Source organism: Myotis nattereri, assembly GCF_964212035.1.
Source record: "Myotis nattereri genome assembly, chromosome: 5".
Classification (NCBI taxonomy): Eukaryota; Metazoa; Chordata; class Mammalia; order Chiroptera; family Vespertilionidae; genus Myotis; species Myotis nattereri.
Genome location: NC_138080.1, coordinates 18760643 through 18777883, shown reverse-complemented (window position 1 = coordinate 18777883; position 17241 = coordinate 18760643). Strand labels below are relative to the sequence as shown.

Below are 17241 nucleotides of genomic sequence, written 5' to 3'. Positions count from 1 at the left end.
TTTGATCAGTGGCCAGTGATTTCCTCAATCACATCCTATGTAATGCAGCATCCATAACCCCCCTAAACAACGGAGTCTGGTGAAAACATGAGGTGCTGGGGGGGTGGCACACAAAGCGTGCAGGGAAGCCCTGTGCTAATCTCCATACCGTGCGCTTTGCATCTCCTCCCTTTGGCTGTTGGAAGTGGTTTTCTGAACACTGTGAGCCATTCTAGAAAATTACCAAACCTACGGGGGTTGTCTGAAACCCCAATTTATAGCCAGTTGTTCAGAGGTATGGGTGGCCGGGGACTTGTGGCTGGTGTCTGAAGTGGGGTGGGGGGCAGTCTTGTGGGACTGAGCAGCTTAAGCTGTGGGTGTGATGCCAGCCCCAGAAATTAAGTGTTGGACATCCAGTTGGAGTCAGAGGATCAGAGGGAGCTCGCACCTCTGTGCAGAGAGGAGAAATGCCCCAAGATGCAGCCCTGGGGAAGCCTAGCCAGAAGGAAGCTGGTGGGGCAGAGCAGGCCCAGGCGGGCTCCATGGAGGGGCAGTGCTGGGGTTAGCTGGAAACAGCTGGAACTATTCCTCCCTAATAAGACTGCAAGGACTGCTGGGTATGCAACACCAGGTGAGTGCTGCCTGGAGGCAAGGTGGTGAGCAACTGGGGACCAGACCAGACCACTGTCTACACCAGAGACCAGTCTCCTGAGGTCAAGGACAGAGCTATCTTGATTACTGCTGAGTGCCAGTGCCTAGGGGAGCCTGGTGCACAGGAGGGGCCGTGGGATCTAAGTGCTGGTGGGAGGACAATCAGGAATGTTATCCAGTAAGTGGCAGGAGGGGGTGGGGAGCATCAAGCCCTTCAGCCATGATAGTCTCAAGGAGCGGGGGAAGACACTTTTGGGCCCCGGGGGGTGGGAGGGACTGGACTCATGGTGTCCTTAGTTAGGAAGGATGGTCAGGGAACCAACTGCTTGTGGCTGCAGCACACTAAAGAGGTGATGGCCAGGGTGGCACCAGGCAAGGTGGGGTGCTATGGGCAAGGTTGGCAGAGGGGGGAGGGGGGTGGGCAGGTGTCAGCCTGGGCCTTGGGGTGTGAAGACAGGGACAGCAATGTTATCCCCTGGAAGAATGTGGCAGCCAGGCCAGTGGGGAGAGGGTATACTCTGCCCTGCCAGCCCCCCTGACCTCGCCTTCCACACCCCTCGGATTCCTGAGCCTCCTCAGAACTCAGGCCAAGGTCGCTGGCCAGGGAGCCACCAGGGAGGCTGAGGCCTACATCCCTGACCCCTGGACATTAATCCTGGTCTTACTCTTTATCTGTTTTTCTCTCCTAAAATAAACGCCCCCTCCAACCCCCCACTGTGTCCTTGGAGTCCAGGACCTCTGTCTTTGGCTCACCTGGAAAATGGGTCAAGGATGGCATCCCACTGTTGTCCTGGGCCTGAGGGGCTCCAATGGACCTCAGAACGCTGTCCTCACTGGCGGCACAGGGGTACCCCCGAGTGCCAGCCTAGGAGGAACTAATAAAGTTACTCACCACTGTTCTCATCGATCACAAGTTGTTTCCCCAAATGCTCCACTTACCCCACATGGTGCTGCTGGAGCCTGGGGGACCCCCTGCTTGACTCGGTCACCCCATCCAGACTGCAGCTGCAGGGAGGGCAATGCCCTACCAGACACCTGCTGTGGCTGCCCAGGGCCCCTGCCTTCCCAGCTTATCCCGCTTCTCTTACCTGTGACCAGGCGGTCTTAGACTCCTGCCCTGGCACCTGGAGGGCCCACTGCCTCAGGCCAGGCTCACCTGCTGGCTCCCCCAGGCTCACCTGCTGGCTCCCCCAGGCTCACCTGCTGGCAGCGGCTCAGGCAGGCTGTCTAGAATGCCTTCTCTACCCCATCACCATCGCCGGATCCCAGCCCAGCTCCACACAGTATCAGGGCCACCTGGCTGTGACAGACACACCAACACACCTCTGCAGCCTGGGCTGCTAGACTCAGTTCAGTGAAATTTATTGTAGGTTGAAAAATCAGCATTCACCTGTTTAGTGTACAAAAAGGACACTAGATCTTTAAGAAAATATTAGGAAACTGAAGACGTGGGTGCTTTTCAATTGTAACATTTTGGCAAAAGTGAAAAGTTCTTGTAAACACCAACTCCATGGCTCAAATAGTTTTCCTCCACAGTACAATATTAAAAAGAAATAACAGTATCAATAAGTTAAGACCATATTTAATCAGCTAGAACTTTTGTCCATCAACCCCCAAAGCACAAAACTTTTCTTAGCTTCATAATTCCTTAAAAGGAAGAAAAACAACAACAAAAAGAAAATTCAATGGAGAGTCCCTTGACCAGGTTCCCAGGGCAGAGGGCTGGGCCTCCTTAAACATCCCTTGTCACCAGACTGCCTGTCCACAAACACAGCTGTCTGCACAACTTGGGGTCCAGGGTCTGCTCAGCTCTTCGCCCACTATGTCCCAAATGAAAAATAACATAACAGCTGGTGAACATGAAGGATGAGCTTCCTTGGCGCTCTGACACCCAGGGGCCCGTGGAAGAGACTGTTGGGTGGGCACAGTGCAGGTGTTCACAAGGGACCTGCTCTTTGGGAAACATCAGGAGACACCCCACAGCTTACACAGCTGTGCTGTGAGCACTGCCGCTTCCCTGTGGGGGGGTGGGTCACAGCCAGGTGCCACCCACTGAGGGTGGCTCTGAATCTTATGTACAAACCTCAGACCCCACCACGCCCTGGTGCCCGGGGCTACACGCGCGCACGCACACACAGCTCCCCGATGCTCTGGAGGACACTATACTAGGCACAGTGACTAAGCAGCAATTGGGGAATCCATACAGCCTGTGCTCACTCTCGGAGGCCCCCTGACCTCACCAACCCCCAGCCCCTCCCTGAGTGCATACCCCATGGTGGCTCTGCTAAGACCACCCCAGGACCCACAAGGGGACTGAGGAATGGAGTGAGGTCTCAACAGTACAACATAAAAAGCAGCAGCGAAGGGGAAATTGAGAACATGGAATAAAGTCCAGCACTGTTGCTGCATAATGAGCTGGTAGCACAGAGAACCCTAGCGCCCCAACAGCTGAGGGCCTGAAATAGAGGACAGGGCAGGGGCTCCAGCAGCTGCTCTGGGGACCAGCTGGAGTTCTCAAAATAGACCTGGGGGTTGATCTGCCCTGCACACCCCCTTAGAGAGAGCCCACCCTTGCTTGGGCCTGGAGAGCCTGGCCAGGCACTCAGCCAGAGTCCAGCATGGGAGAGGTGACCAAGGCTGATCCCCTGCCCAACTTTCCAATGGCATCTGTAATACTGCAGAAAGGACACAGGGCAGCGTCTAGACTCTGGGCGTCCAAGGAGGGGAGGCACAGGTTTAGAAAAAAATGCTTTCTCTTTCATACAAAAATAGACTCAAGTCTCATGAGCAGTAGCTAAAAGTGGCTGTCTTTGTATAAAACTAGAAAAGGCAGGCAGGCCAGCCCAGTCTTCTGGTGAGAGGAAGCTGAAGCCCCTTGGTCTGTAGTCAGCGAAGAGGTGGGCTTCCTGGGGAGCTTGTCCTGGATGGGGGTTGCTCTGGAGGTATGGGTCTCAGGGATCGGGACACCCCACCTGGATCTGTGTCCTGTGGATGCCAGATCTGCAGGGACTCCCCTGAAAGCCGGCGTTGCTGGCTCAGATAAACGTGTCTTCCTCGTGTTTATTTTGTTAAATAAAAATTTTCCCCTTTTTTAGCTCTCCCCACCCCCAAAGCCCCAGCTCCCTTGCCATCCAGAAGGGTCGATCCAGGGAGGGCAAGCTCCTGCCCTATGGCTGGGGCTAGGGCCAAGGCTGCAGCTGCCGTTGGTCATACTCAGCAATGAGCCTCTTGATGTGGGCCAGCTTGCTGTGCAGGTACTCACACCGGTGCTTCTCCTGGCTGTAGTTGGTATTGGTCTGCAAAAGAGCAGCAGGGTGAGCCAATTCTGCAGCCACGGGCATTCTGAAGCATGGCTGCAATGGGAGCTGTCCTGTGTGAAGATGCTAGTCCACCTGTCACCTCAGGCTGCCACTGCTCCTGCTTATAGGCCAGTGCCCACTGGGCAATGACAGGGACCCCTGCTCCACCTGGGGCCAGAGCCCTCGGCTGGCTTCCCTCCCAAGCCCCAGGCCCTACCCTGGGAAATGGGATCGTGGCCAGGATGCGGGTCAGAGGCAAGATCAGCAGAAACCTGGCTGAGCTAGGGCCTGGCTGGCAAGGAACCAGCTGGCATGCAGAGCACACACATGGCGATCCCACAGCTAGTGGCCTTCAGGAATAAAAGCTGGTATCACCCTGGCCAGGCACGGGCAAGGAGCTACCTCACATGTCTCCAGGGATCCCAAGGAGAGGGCCCCGAGCCCAATTAGCAGCTGAAGCTGGGAACTTTGCCTCCTCTCACTGCCTTTAGGGGCTGCTTCACCAAGCAGTGGGAGAGCGGAGGGTGCTGCGGTACACGGAGAGAGGCTGCTCCCCACCCCCCACCCCACAGTGGGGTGGACATTTACCTTTTTGATTTTGCGATATTCCTGTAAAATCTGTCCACGAGTAGTCTACAGGAAAACAAAAGAAAGAAAACAATGACCTCACCTGCAGGAAGCTCCAAGTGAGGGGGTGAGGTGCCTCCCTGATAACCCATGACCTGCATGTCACCACTGGCCTGGGGACAATAGCCCCCAGGTGGCCCTGAGGAGAGCTGACCTAAGTACAGAGGAAGGATAGGCTGGGGGAAGGAAGCTGGACCAGGGGGCAAGGTGCAGGGGCCCAGCCTCAGGGACAAGGCAGAAAGTGGGAGAGGGCAAAGAGCAGGGTGATACCCTCCTTCCCTTGCACCTCAGCTGGCCTGTCCACTGTTCAAGGCTAAGCACAGAGGCCCCTGACCACCTGGGGATGCAGGGAGCTGCTGGGGCAGGTCCACATAGGAGCAAGAAGGAAGAAGGATTGCTATATCCTGAGGCCTCATCTGTCCCAGACCCTCAGGGTCCCCATCGCTCTTCCAATCAAGAGCCACCTCCTCTGGAAACCAAACAGGACTGGCCAGTGGAGACAGACTCCGACCCCCCGATTAATTAGGGTTGGCCCTGTAGTCAGGTGACAAGCTCTAAAAGGTGGCTCAAAAGGGAGGCTGGTGTTCTAGGGCTGGAGACCAAGACCCTCCCACTGCAGGGCGCTCCCACGTGGGGCTAAGGGAGACCATGTGCCCGGCCATCAGTACAGGTGACAGACCACAGGCACACTCCTTCCCCTCCCACTGCCCACTGTGGCTCTGGCGGTGCACAGATGGGCCATGTGGTGCCGTGTGGCCTGGCCTTTCTCCTCCTGGCCAGGGTGTCCCGAATTGTGGGTGTGGGCTGCAGAGAGGATCCCAGACACTCTCACAGGCAGGACACAGGTGCTGCAACCCAAGGCTCCCTGGCTTGGCCTTCCTGGCCGCTCTCAGTAGCATCCCTGCCTCCAGGGCTCATGTTCCACCTGCAGAGGTGATGCCAATGTCCCCACTGCAGGGGAGGCCAACTAGGCTGAGAGAGCCTTCTGGTTCCCATGGCAGAGCCCAGACCCAGGCCTGAACCAACTGACCAGCAAGGGACGGCCACCTGTCAGTCCATGAGGGGTCAAAACGCTGGCTCAGCCCCCCTCACCAAGGAGGGGAGCAGATAGGTTTGGGGGCCGTGGGCTTAGCTGGACTGAGAGAAACAGACCCATCTCCCCAGGGTAGGGCACGGGCAGGGAGCTCTACCTCGTACTCCTCGGAGCCCTGGGAGAGCTGCCGGAGCTGGGCATCCAGCTGCGTGAACCGCCGTGTGATCTGCTCGATGCGGGCGTGCAGGTCTCGGTACTCACTGTACTCGGCGTTGAAGTCATTCTTGTAGCTCTGGCGCTGCTCTGAGGAGGAGATAGTGGCATATTTTCTGGAAAAGGGAGAGAACGGTGGGGCTCAGGGGCTGCTGTAGAGAGGCTGGAGCGCCTGTGGCTACAGAGCCAGCCAGACCCAGGAAGAGCCTCACCCAAGCAGGAGCCTGGCCTAGAACAAGTCGAGGGGATGGAACTGGCACCCAGGGACTTGGACTTAGTCCTGAGCTGCAGTGCAGGGTGAGGAGGGGAAGGCAGGGGTGAAACTCCTGGGAGAAGAAGAGCGGCCAGCCGAAAGGAAGTACTCACAGCAAGTAGTCTGGTGTCTCTGAAGTTGACGTGGGGACGCTTGAGCTGTTGCAGGTCCCATTTAAACCTACAAAGAGCAAACAAGATCTGCAAAAGGTTCAGGCTTCGTCGCCTGAAGGACATGGAAGGGACAGCAGAGGCAGTGAGAGACTGCAGGACCCTGCTGGACCCAGAACCTCTGCCCTTCCATTATGTGGGCATGTATGTTCTCAACCACAGCTGTGTAAGTGCAGATCAACCAAGTCCCTGGGGTGTGTAGTCTCCAGCCATAAAGGAGAAAGACAGATGGCCCCCGGGGAAACCTTGAACCTGCCTGCACATCTCTCTGCTGGCAGTGGTCTGAGCTCCACATGATGCTCCCATTCTTCCTACCAGACGACGGACTTTGGGACCCGAAGGGCAGCCCCAGTACAGGGCTGGGCTGGAGTCAGGAAGGGGAACACGCCTAGGCTGTCCTTGTGGTGGGGATTGAGGACAAGGGAACAAGGCCTGCCTGGACTATAGTCAACTGAAACTACAATCTAGTGTATCTACTCCCCCGTTTTTTTGAGATGAAGAGGTTTTATCACTTTGTGAGAGGAGAGTAGTTTGCCAAGCCCTCTCTTGGTTTCACACTTAGATGGTAGGCATCTGGGCACGAGGCCACCCTGCAGTACACCCCCACCTGCACCTGAGAGTGTTATTTTTAACTAGAGGCCCAGTGCATGAATTTGTGCATGGGTGGGGTCCAGCTGGCCTGCCCCAATCAGGGCCTATTGATCAGTGCCTATCAAGCCATCCCCTGGTCAAACTCCCGGCTGAGGGGACAATTTGCATATTAGCCTTTTATTATATAGGATGAGGCTATGCTCTCCCTGGCCCGAAGCCTGATGAACATATATGTGAGGGTTTAGTCCACGTTCCCAGGACCCATGCCCAGCACAAGGCAGGCCTCTAGGGATGTTCTGCATTGAGGCTTGAACACCTTTGGGATCCTGCCTGCGGCTCCAACTCCTGCTGAAGTACTAGGCCTCCCTTGTAACAGCTGAGGTGATTCCTGCCATGGAGCCTGTTTCACTGGCAACAACCCCCAGCTGCTCCTCTACCCTCACCATCTGTCCCCTTTCTTGACCCCCATCACTCCGCAGCTTCTCCTGTGCCTCCCAGGGACGGGGTCAAGGGGCTATGTGCATGAGTTCACACTGCAGACCCTAGAAAAAGGGCTCTACCCTGCCCACAGGAGTCAGTGGGCCTGAGTAAGCCCAAGCCACCCACCCAGCACACCACCTTGCCCAGAAAGCCACCCTGAAGCCACAGGAATGGTCCATGGCCTGATGCTCAGTTTGGGGGTGGGCACAGGTCCCAGGAGTGGTCTTAGCACAGGGTGATGATGAGGGTGGCCAGAGAGTAGCTCTGGGACGAATGGGGACCATAGGCTAGGGCTGGGTGAACAGAGCCACTTGCCTGACAGGTGGAGGCAGTTGCACCTATCAGGTCAGAGGTAATCATTAGGTGGGGCTGGGACAACTGGGCCAGATTAGGGGCCAGTGCCATGCATAAGAGTGGGTTAAATCAATGCAGGAAGCTTCCTCAGGTGCTGGCCTGGATTCTTCCCAGAGTTTGGGGAGGGGCCTGGTGCCAGAGAACAATGCCACTGTTAAGGGAAGTATATGTGCCTGCACATGCACAGCACATCCCGTACCCAGAGCGGCACAGGGTGAAGAGGGCTCTGGGTGGGCTGAGCCCATCCATTATTGTTATCACTTGAGTCACCTGCAAGGTGCAGGTCAAGATGATCATCAATGCCAGGCACAGCTTCTGGTGCCCAGCCACCCCTTTCCTCTTCCTGGGGGCATCTACTCCCTGGTTTGCCTGATTCTAAACCTTACTGTCTTCCTCAGCCTGGGGACTGGGTACGAGCTGCCTGGCCGACTCACAACAGGCAAGATCTGAGCCCCATGTGTGTGGGGGGCCAGCCCGGGCTGCAACTCTCTGGCCCCATTCTTCCTCCTTCCCAGGGCCCTGCCAGAGCACAAGGGTCTTGCTTCTGCCATTTGGGAGAACGTGCTATTGGGCCAGGCTGCTGAGGACCTGTCTCCCTGGCCAAGATGTGATCAGAAGGGCACTCAGGAAATCAGGCCACTTTCTCTCAGTCTGTCTACCCAGATGTTGGGAAGCCCAGTGGCACAGCAGAGCCAAGAGGAACCCAGAGGTCTGACCCTGTCTGCTAGGACTTGCCCCCCAGCCACAGGGAGGGACTGCAGCAGCATTTCTGGAGGGCAGTCAAACAACTCTTTAAAAAACCTGAAGGAAAAAATGGCTTTGCTACCCCAGGAATGCCCCTATTCGGACCCTGCCTGGGGACATGATCCCAGAGCCACATCAGGTGGCAAGCCTGGGACTGTTCGTGTGGGGGGGGGGGGGGGGGAGGGGAGTGCGGGGAAGGGGGTGTGTGGCACGCTGTGATTGTTTTGTTTCATACTGATCAAGTTCACAGCCACACAGGGTGCTCAGCTCAGGTGCCTGGGGCTGTGAACTCAGGGTGGCCCAGGCTCTGCTGCCAGCCTGGCCAGTCAACATGCCTCCCCAGTGTCCCTGGGCCCCACAGAGGTTTTCCTGCTCACCACATAGTCCAGACAGGCCTTGTACCCCTCCCTCATCCTGCTGCTGAGACCCCAGATTTCTCAACATCCAGCTGGCTGTGTGACCTGGCTCTTGTTGCCCGCTGTTCTGTGAACCTCCCAAACCCTCTCTCCACAGGATTGCCAGGCTACACGAGGCCCACAGCAGCCCAGGTGCTGCCCTGCTCCTGCCAGGCCATCCCTATGGCTTTCCCTGCACGCAGAAGGCCCCTGACCTGCCCTGACCGCTCTCAGTGTCTGTGCCTGGAACGTGTTCCTGTCCCCATGCATTGCTCCTCCTGTGAGCCCCAGCTTGGCTGGATCTGTGTCTCTCGCCCCTGTGCTGGCCTGGAACATAAAGGATTGCAGAAGGCTCTGGGGCCAAGACCTCTGGCTCATTCACTGATGCCCAGTGTGAGAACAGGGTACAAAGGGGCTGCATGTGCAGAGTGAGCCAACATGGGGTGCACGGGGCATTGTGGCACCCTTGGCATTATGTGGGGCTGGTGCTCAGGCTCCTGGCAGCAACCTTCTGCAGAGCCCCTGCCCCAGGTCTGCTTTTCAGCACCTACCCAGGTTGACCGGCGGGGCTCCAAGGGAGCCGGACACAAGTTCTGGCGGCCTGGCTCGATGCCTGTCCCCAGCTGCCCTATGCTTGTCCTTGTGCTTCTTGGACTTCTTCTTGGACTTGCCGCGAGATGAGCCACCGTGGGGCCTGCTGGGCTGGGCACAGTCCTTCAGCAGGGGAAGGCTAAGGCAGGAAGTGGGGGCTGGGGTGGCCATTTCCCCGTGATCACAGTCCCGGCCACTGTGGCCCAGGTCATTGCTGACATCAGCCAGAGGGTCGTGTGCCCTCGGAGGATCCAGCCGTGGGGGTAGGTGGGCATCTGTGCCCGCCAGTGGGCCAAGGGTGGGCAGCAGGGCCTCCCGACCATGGGGCACATTCAGCTTCCCATTGGCAGCGGGCTGAGCTCTCTGGGCGAAGTGTGATATCCTTGGTTTCTTGTTGGCCAGGGGGTCAATGAAATCAGGAGGCTGAGGACGTTTCTGGGAAGAAAGGGAGATCATTTTAGAGGGGAGCCTGTGTCTGGAGCAGCTGGCATCCCTCAGGCTTGACAGCAACAGGCCAACTTGAGCTAAGCGAGCAGCAGTGCCCACCTGCAAGGCCTACTCCAGCCACACAGGGGCGCCCAGATACCAGTCAGGCCTTTGGTGCCCACCCAAGGACACATGCAGAGGAAGAAAGGGCAGCTAGGTCACCAGAGTACTGGCCCAACCACCTCCAGAGACTGGACTAAAATGTCGCTGTGTTCAGCAGGAATGGTGACAAGCCAAATCTGAGGGACACAGGGCAGCCCCACTGGCTGAGACCGATCACCCCAAACCCCTGACTACTTCAATCTCACGGCAGCCCATTGACACATGGTCTAGGTCTCATCCCCATTTCACAGATGATTAGACTGAGGTATGTGAGGCAAAGCCAGAGCACAGAAGGGGAGCCAGCACTGGACCAGGTGGCCCTGACCCAGGGAAACAGCTAAAGAGAGAGACTGCAGATGGCAGGCCTAGGGCAGGGGGTAGTCGTGAGTGAAATGAGGCCTCACAGCTGGGGTGCGCATGGACCTGGCTTTTCCATGTGTGTTGAGTGCTCCAGGAGGAGGAGGAGATGAGGGAGAGAGGGAAGAGGAGGCGGGTGAAGAGGAGAGAGAGGAGGAGGGGAGGAGAGGGGCCCGAATGTGGGACTCACAAGTCAGAGCACAAAGGTGGGTGGGGACAATTTTTACCAAAAAGCTCAAGCAATGAAAGGGGTATAGCCAAAGAACCCCAGTCAGAGCCAGGTGAGCGCTGCCCCCATCCAGCCGCTGCTGCCCTTCCTGACTACTGACTACTGACTACAATGGCAGCAGCCACTGCTCACAGGGCCCCCACGAGGTGCCATTCCGTCCTGCAGCCAGCACACAGGACTTTACTCATGACAGGCCTGAGAGGCAACAGAACATGAGGCTCAGGGCAGTCCAGTGCTTGTGCTCCCTTGGCCACACGACTGGAAGATGGCCAAGGAAAGCACACCCAGGTCCTGGGCCCAGGCCTCCCGCCTGGGGAAGCCAGACAGCTGCTCATTCGTTGAAGAAAATGTCCCAGCCTTGAGCCAAGAGCTCAACAGGCTCCCCAAACACCAAGACTGGGTCAGGCCCACTGGCTCTGGCTGAGACCCACTCTCCCTCCTCCTCCACAAGCATCAGCATCTCCATGTGGCCATACCCATGCCCACTGCTCCTACCTGGGGGGGTGAGACTGAGCTCCCATGCTCTCTTGGAGGGCTGGCGGCAGCAGGGTCTCCAGGGAGGCCACCTGCACTCTGCGGCTGGCACAGCTTTCTGCGAAGGAGAATCAGGGTGGGTGGTGGCTTGCAGCAGTACCCCACGGGGCACACCCAGGCCCACCTGTCTCTGCACTGACACCACACTTCCACCTTTGCCGAGGGATATGGGGAAGGGCTGGTGCCCTGAACCAGAGGAGGGTGAGCGTAACAGGTATGTCAGGCCTGGTGGGCAGAGCTGCGGCGTACATCCCATCCCAGTTTTGTCCAGAGCTGCCCATTGGTTGTGGCCTCACTGCCCAGAGGACTGCCTCACTGGGTGTCCTGTGCCCAGAGAAGGATCAATTGATCACCCACTCATCTAGACTCCTGTTACCATATACAACTGACCAAACACTCCAGGTCTGTACTGTTTACCCATGGAAGCTGGGATACTGGGGTGCTGGCCACTCAACTGTTTGCCCTAATAATGACGCTCACGCAGAACTTTAGAGAATACAGAAGAGAACTGCGACACCCTGGTCTGTGACAGGAAGGCCTCCTGGATTCAGCACCTGGGAGCACAGGCCACAGCACCTCCTTATGGATGACAGGGGTGGCTACTGGCCAACCTGGACCTGAGCAAAACAATGCAGCCAGGGATAAAAGAGACAGACACCCCAAAGCTTGATGGTGACCCTGGTGCTGCGTGTGGTGCTGAGGGCCCTCCTCCAGCCCTGCACGGAGACTGAGGTCCAGGGTTCAAGGACCACGTCTGAGCTGCTCCAACCAGTTACAAGCAAGCCTGCCTCCCTGACCAACGGCCACACTCCAAACCACTGCTGCTATCCCCTGCCCGAGGCCCAAAATGCAAGGAGAGCCACAGGAAAGGTGCCCAAAACACGCAGGTGCTCACTAGGCAACACGATCCCTGTGGTTAAGGAGGGGCAGGCTTGCTGTCCAGCCACGGGAAGCCCCCAGAGCTCTGGTTAAAGATCAAAAACCAAGGACAGGCATTTTTTTCCCTCTCAAGTTCCCCACCAAAAAGTCATGAAGAGGAAAGGGAACAAGAGAATAACAATATTTAACACTAAAGCAGAAATATAGGGTCCAAGAAAACCAAGTCCCAGGCCACAGAACCCTGAGGCCCAGGGAGGGGGTGTAGCCTCAGGGACCGCAGAGGAGCTCCCACCAGGCTGTTCCTGGGCAGCCCCGCTCTGGGCCCTGGTCTGCTGCAGGGCCCACAGCATGTCCAGGAGAGAAGGAGGTTGGGCCTTCTCCGGGCGCCGGGGGGCTGCTTGGGCCACACCTGGACAGGAGGGACAGACGTGTGGCCCTGGGAGAGGAGGAAACAGAAGCCTCCAGAGGAGTCAGAGCCGCCCAGAGGAAAGTCCTGAGGAGCGTGGGGCTTTTAGGCAACAAATGTCAGGCTCCAAAACAGACCGAAAAATTCATTTGAAAGGAAGGACTGTTACAGGATGAAAACTTTAACTCGACAACAAAAACACCAGACTTAGTATCTTCAGAAAGACAAAGGACTTGTATGGACATCTCTCCAAAGAAGATATACAAATGGCCAATAGGCACATGAGAAGGTGCTCAACATCGTTCTTCATCAGGGAAATGCAAATCAAAGTCACATGAGATACAACTTCACACCCACTAGGATAGTTAGACTAAAACAACAACATCGGAAAGTAAGTGTTGGTGAGGATGTAGAAAACTGGAACTTCTGTACACTGCTGGTGGGAATGTAAAATGGTGCAGTCACTGAGAAAGAGTACAGTGGTTTTTGAAAAGTTAATCACAGAATTACCATGTGGCTCAGCACTTCCACTCCTTGGTTTATGTTTAAAGAGAACTGAAAATCCATGTCTACGCAAATCCTTGGACACAAATGTTCATGGCAGCACAATTACACCGAGAGGTGGAAAACACCCAGGTGTCCACTGAAAGATGAATAAACAAAATGTGTCTAACAGAGTATTATTTGGCCATAAAAAGGAATGAAGCACTGACATATGCTACAACCTGGATGACCCTTAAAAGCATTGAGTAAAGAAGCCAGACACAAAAGGCCACCTGGTGTATGATCCCATTTACATGAAATGTCCAGAACAAACGAATCCACAGACAGAGCAAACGAATTGCCAGGTGTCAGGGGAGGGCAATGAGGGAGGGACTACTAATGAGGAGCCTCCTCTGGTGACAGAAATGTTCTGGAATTAGAGATCACGGCTGCACAACACTGCGAATGCACTAAATACCAGTGAGTTGTACACTTTTTTGTTGTTAATCCTCCCCCGAGGGTATTTTCCATTGATTTTTAGAGAGAATGGAAGGGAGAAACATCCATGTGAGAGAGACATATGAGTTGGTTGCCTTTGCACCGCCCCCGATCAGGGCCAGAGATTGAGCCTGCAATCAAGGTACATGCCCTAGACCGGGATCAAACCGGGACCCATCAGTCCCCAGGCTGGCGCTCTTTCCACTGAGCCAAGCCAGCTAGGGCAGGTTGTATTCTTTAAATGGGTGACTTGTGTTAAGTGAACTGTATCTCAATAAAGTTATTATTTTTTTAAAATATCCTTAAGAGTAAATAAAAAATGACATCACTCCCATGGATAAGAACATGATACACCCGGCTGGTGTGGCTCAGTTGGTTGAGCATTGTCCCATGCACCAGGAGGTTGCCTGTTCAATTCCCGGTCAGGGCACATGCCCGAGTTGTGGGTTCAAATCCCATTAGAAGGCGTGCAAGAGGCAGCCAATCGATGTTTCTCTCTCTCTCTCTCTTCCTCTTTTTTCCTTTCTCTGAAATCAATAAAAACATATTTATTTAAAAAAATAAATAAAAGAACATGATGCTACAAAAAGAGAATAAGAAGGACTCTTGGGAACTAGAAATGATGGCCAAAAGGACAGGTTGGGAGAAGCCAAAGAAACCCCCTAAAAGAAAAAAAAGGGAAAAGCTAATAGGGAAGACAATGGGAAGAGACTCTAGGAGCATAGTGCCCCAGTGGCAGAACTAGAGGAAGCAGGAGGAAGAATAGTGAGACCTTTCCCCAACCACACAAGAACAGGAAGGACAAGGTAAGTTTTCAGCTCTGGGGGGCCACATTGCTCCCCTGCCCCAGATCACCTGCAAGGCTGTCCCTGTGGATGTGTGCACAGGGCTGGGTGGGGAACCTCTGAGTGCTGTTTCCTACTGACCATACACACACACGTGCACACACACTTGTATGGAAACATGCACATGGGCTAGTAACTCTCAGCCATGCCCCTTCCTGGAAACTCAGTGAGGACAAGGCCCTGGGGTCTGGGAACTTAGGCATCTGGTGAGAGGCTCTAAAAGGACGGACAGAAGCCTCGCTGTGCCCCTCAAGTGCCCCTTGCCACCTCAAAGCACCTGGGTAGGCATAACCAGCCGTTTCAACACTGGACCTTTATTACCAAAAACTATGTGACGAATGAACACACCTGCAGAGGGGACAGTGCCAACCTAACATGTTTAGCTGGGGCAACAGATCGCCAGAGAGGGGACATGGGGGAGGGTGTGTCTTCTACATAGACTGTCTCCTTTCAGCACCCTAGCACCCAGAAACCTTGGACAGCCAGAGCAGGGACCTCAGGCCTGGTAGCTCGGGGATGAGTGCCCTGCAGGGCTCAGGAGGAACTTGGGGTTCACCTAGAGTGGCCCCAACTCAGCTTTGTTTTCCAGATGCAATTACTACTGCTTTAAAGAGCTGAACTTAAAAGAGAGAAAAAAACAAACAAAACCTCCATAAAGAGCTCCAGGTCCCTGAGAAATCACTTAAGAACTAATTAGTGCTCATCCAGCATCAGTAGAGAAGGAATCAATCACTGGCTGACCAGGCTGCTTACCCACTCCTCCCAGAGCCCCCTAGGCCACTCCTGACCTCTGGTCCCTCCTAGAGGTCACATCTGCGGGGAGCTCTGTGTCGTCTGCTTCACATTCTTAAATGGTTCTAAGAAGAAGGCACAGCCTCCTAAGCAGAAGCCCTTGGAGAATGATGTATGCTCTCCAGCCCACACAGCGGGGGCTGGCCTTTCCCCCAACAGGAGGCCAAGGTGGGCTGTCCAGGCACGGGGAAGATGGCCAGAGTTCCCACGGGCCTTTCTACCCAGCTCTCAGCGCTGAAGCCTTTGGAACTAGACAAGGCCAACCCAGCACCCTGAGATCTACCCCAGGCCCAGGAGAGGTGGCCTTACCTGACAAGCATGCGCTTTAGCAGCTGCTGGTCCCCTTCTGAGTAGCCAGGCCAGTCCTTTTGCACATCCTTGTACACACAGTCCTTCAGTGTGCAAGTACCATCCTTGGCATTCACGTTGGCCACCTGCAACACAGAGCCAGCGTCACTTTGTGGGAAGCCGGAGGGAAGGGAGCATGGAGGCAGACACAGTCCTGGAAGGGAAGAGGACAGCACCCCACCCCCAGCTCCTCTGCGCTAAGTCCAGATGCATACTTCTTACAGCTGCTAGGGGCCAGACTGGCTCTAAAAAGGGGGGGGAGGGGGCTACCATTTATAAACCCCATCATCAGCTTCCCTCTGCTATGGATTGAATGTGTGTGTCCCCAAAATTCATGTTATGGTATGTGATAGTATTTGGAGGTGAGGCCTTTGGGAGGTGTTTAGATCATGACAGTGGAGCCCTCATGATTGGGATTAGTCTCCTTATAAAAGAGGTTCCCTTGCCCCTTCTGCCATGTAAAGACAGTGTGAAGATGCATCACCACAGGGTCCCTCAAAGCTACCTAATCTGCCAGCGCCTTGATCTTGCAAGTCCAGTCTCCAGAACTGTGAGAAGTAAATGTCTGTTGTTTGAGCTGCCCAGTCCATGGGACCGCAATAGCAGCCTGAATGGATGAAGACACCCCTCTAGGATTTGCAGCTCCTGAGGCAGAGTAGCAGAGGCTGGGGGTGCCGGCAAGAGGCGCCTCTAGGGGCCAGATTGAGCCCACCTCCCATGCACCAGCCAGCTCTGCTCCCATTGGTTAAGGAAAGCTGAGTTGGGCTCTAAGATGGTTTCTGAAGATGGGTTTTTGAACATCTGCCTTAAGGGTGCTTGCAGTTTTGAAGGGCGCCCTGGTCTCCTACACATGCATGTGTTGCTGTTTCTCCCTATTACTGGGTCTAAGAGGACTTCATGTCATAGTGATTCCCACACGGAGCATTTTTTTTTTTAAGACCATCATCTGGTGCCAACACTAAGATTACTCAGATGTTGAAATTATCTGGTAAGGATTTTTTTAGTCCTCACTAGAGGATATATTTTATTATTTGGAGAGAAGGGAGGGAGGGACAGGGAGAAACACTGACTGACTGCCTCATGTACATACCCCAACCAGGGATCGAACCTGCAACCCAAGTATGTGCCCTGATCGGGAACTGAACCTGCAGCCTTTCGATGCATGGGACAACGCTCCAGCCAACCAAACTATACCAGCCAGGGCCACAGGCATACTTTTAACAGTTGAATAATATTCCACCGAATGGCCACGCTATGATTTATGCAAACATCTCTCCTTTGTTGGATGCGGATGTGTTTCCCGTTTCTCTGTAGCATAAACAGACGTCACTGTGTGCGTTTCCAGGCAGGCAACGGTTCTTTCTTTCGCCAACTTCCCAGAAGCGGGATTAATGGGTCAAAGGCTCTGAACGCCTTTTATGGCTTTTAATATATATCACTCAAATACTCTCTAGACCAGTGATGGCGAACCTATGACACGCGTTGTCAGAGGTGACACGCGAACTCACTTTTTTGGTTGATTTTTCTTTGTTAAATGGCAGTTAAAAATATAAAACAAATATCAGAAATATAAGTCTTTGTTTTACTATGGTTGCAAATATAAAAAAAATTTCTGTATGTGACACAGCACCAGAGTTAAGTTAGGGTTTTTCAAAATGCTGACACGCCGAGCTCAAAAGGTTCGCCATCACTGCTCTAGAAGCATGTCCAACCTGTCAACACTCCCACCCATGAGGACGAGCCTATGGGTTTCTCTGAAGCCCAGCCAGCCCAGGAGACAGGTGCCTTCAATGTTTCCACAGAAGGAAGAGAGGTGCCTTTGAGGGATGCCATTTTGTCAGTGCTGCTCACGGGATACCTGGTCGTGTGGGGAGGCTGACTGGCCCAGGCAAGGTGCCGCCC

At 54.8% G+C, this 17241-nt stretch overlaps 1 protein-coding gene across 1 annotated transcript in view; it reads right to left on the bottom strand.

Annotated features, from left to right (window-relative positions):
* Positions 1 to 1975: 1975 nt before the first annotated feature.
* Positions 1976 to 17241, bottom strand: part of ELL (elongation factor for RNA polymerase II) — a 63528-nt gene continuing 48262 nt past the window's right edge. Inside the window, exons 6-12 of the mRNA XM_081093114.1 lie at positions 15301 to 15425; positions 11050 to 11146; positions 9341 to 9815; positions 6169 to 6235; positions 5747 to 5918; positions 4518 to 4562; positions 1976 to 3926 (exon numbers count right to left, since the gene is read on the bottom strand). Of these exons, the coding sequence (XP_080949240.1) occupies positions 3810 to 3926; positions 4518 to 4562; positions 5747 to 5918; positions 6169 to 6235; positions 9341 to 9815; positions 11050 to 11146; positions 15301 to 15425 (1098 nt within the window). The 3' untranslated portion in view covers positions 1976 to 3809. The remainder of the gene's footprint in view (positions 3927 to 4517; positions 4563 to 5746; positions 5919 to 6168; positions 6236 to 9340; positions 9816 to 11049; positions 11147 to 15300; positions 15426 to 17241) is intronic.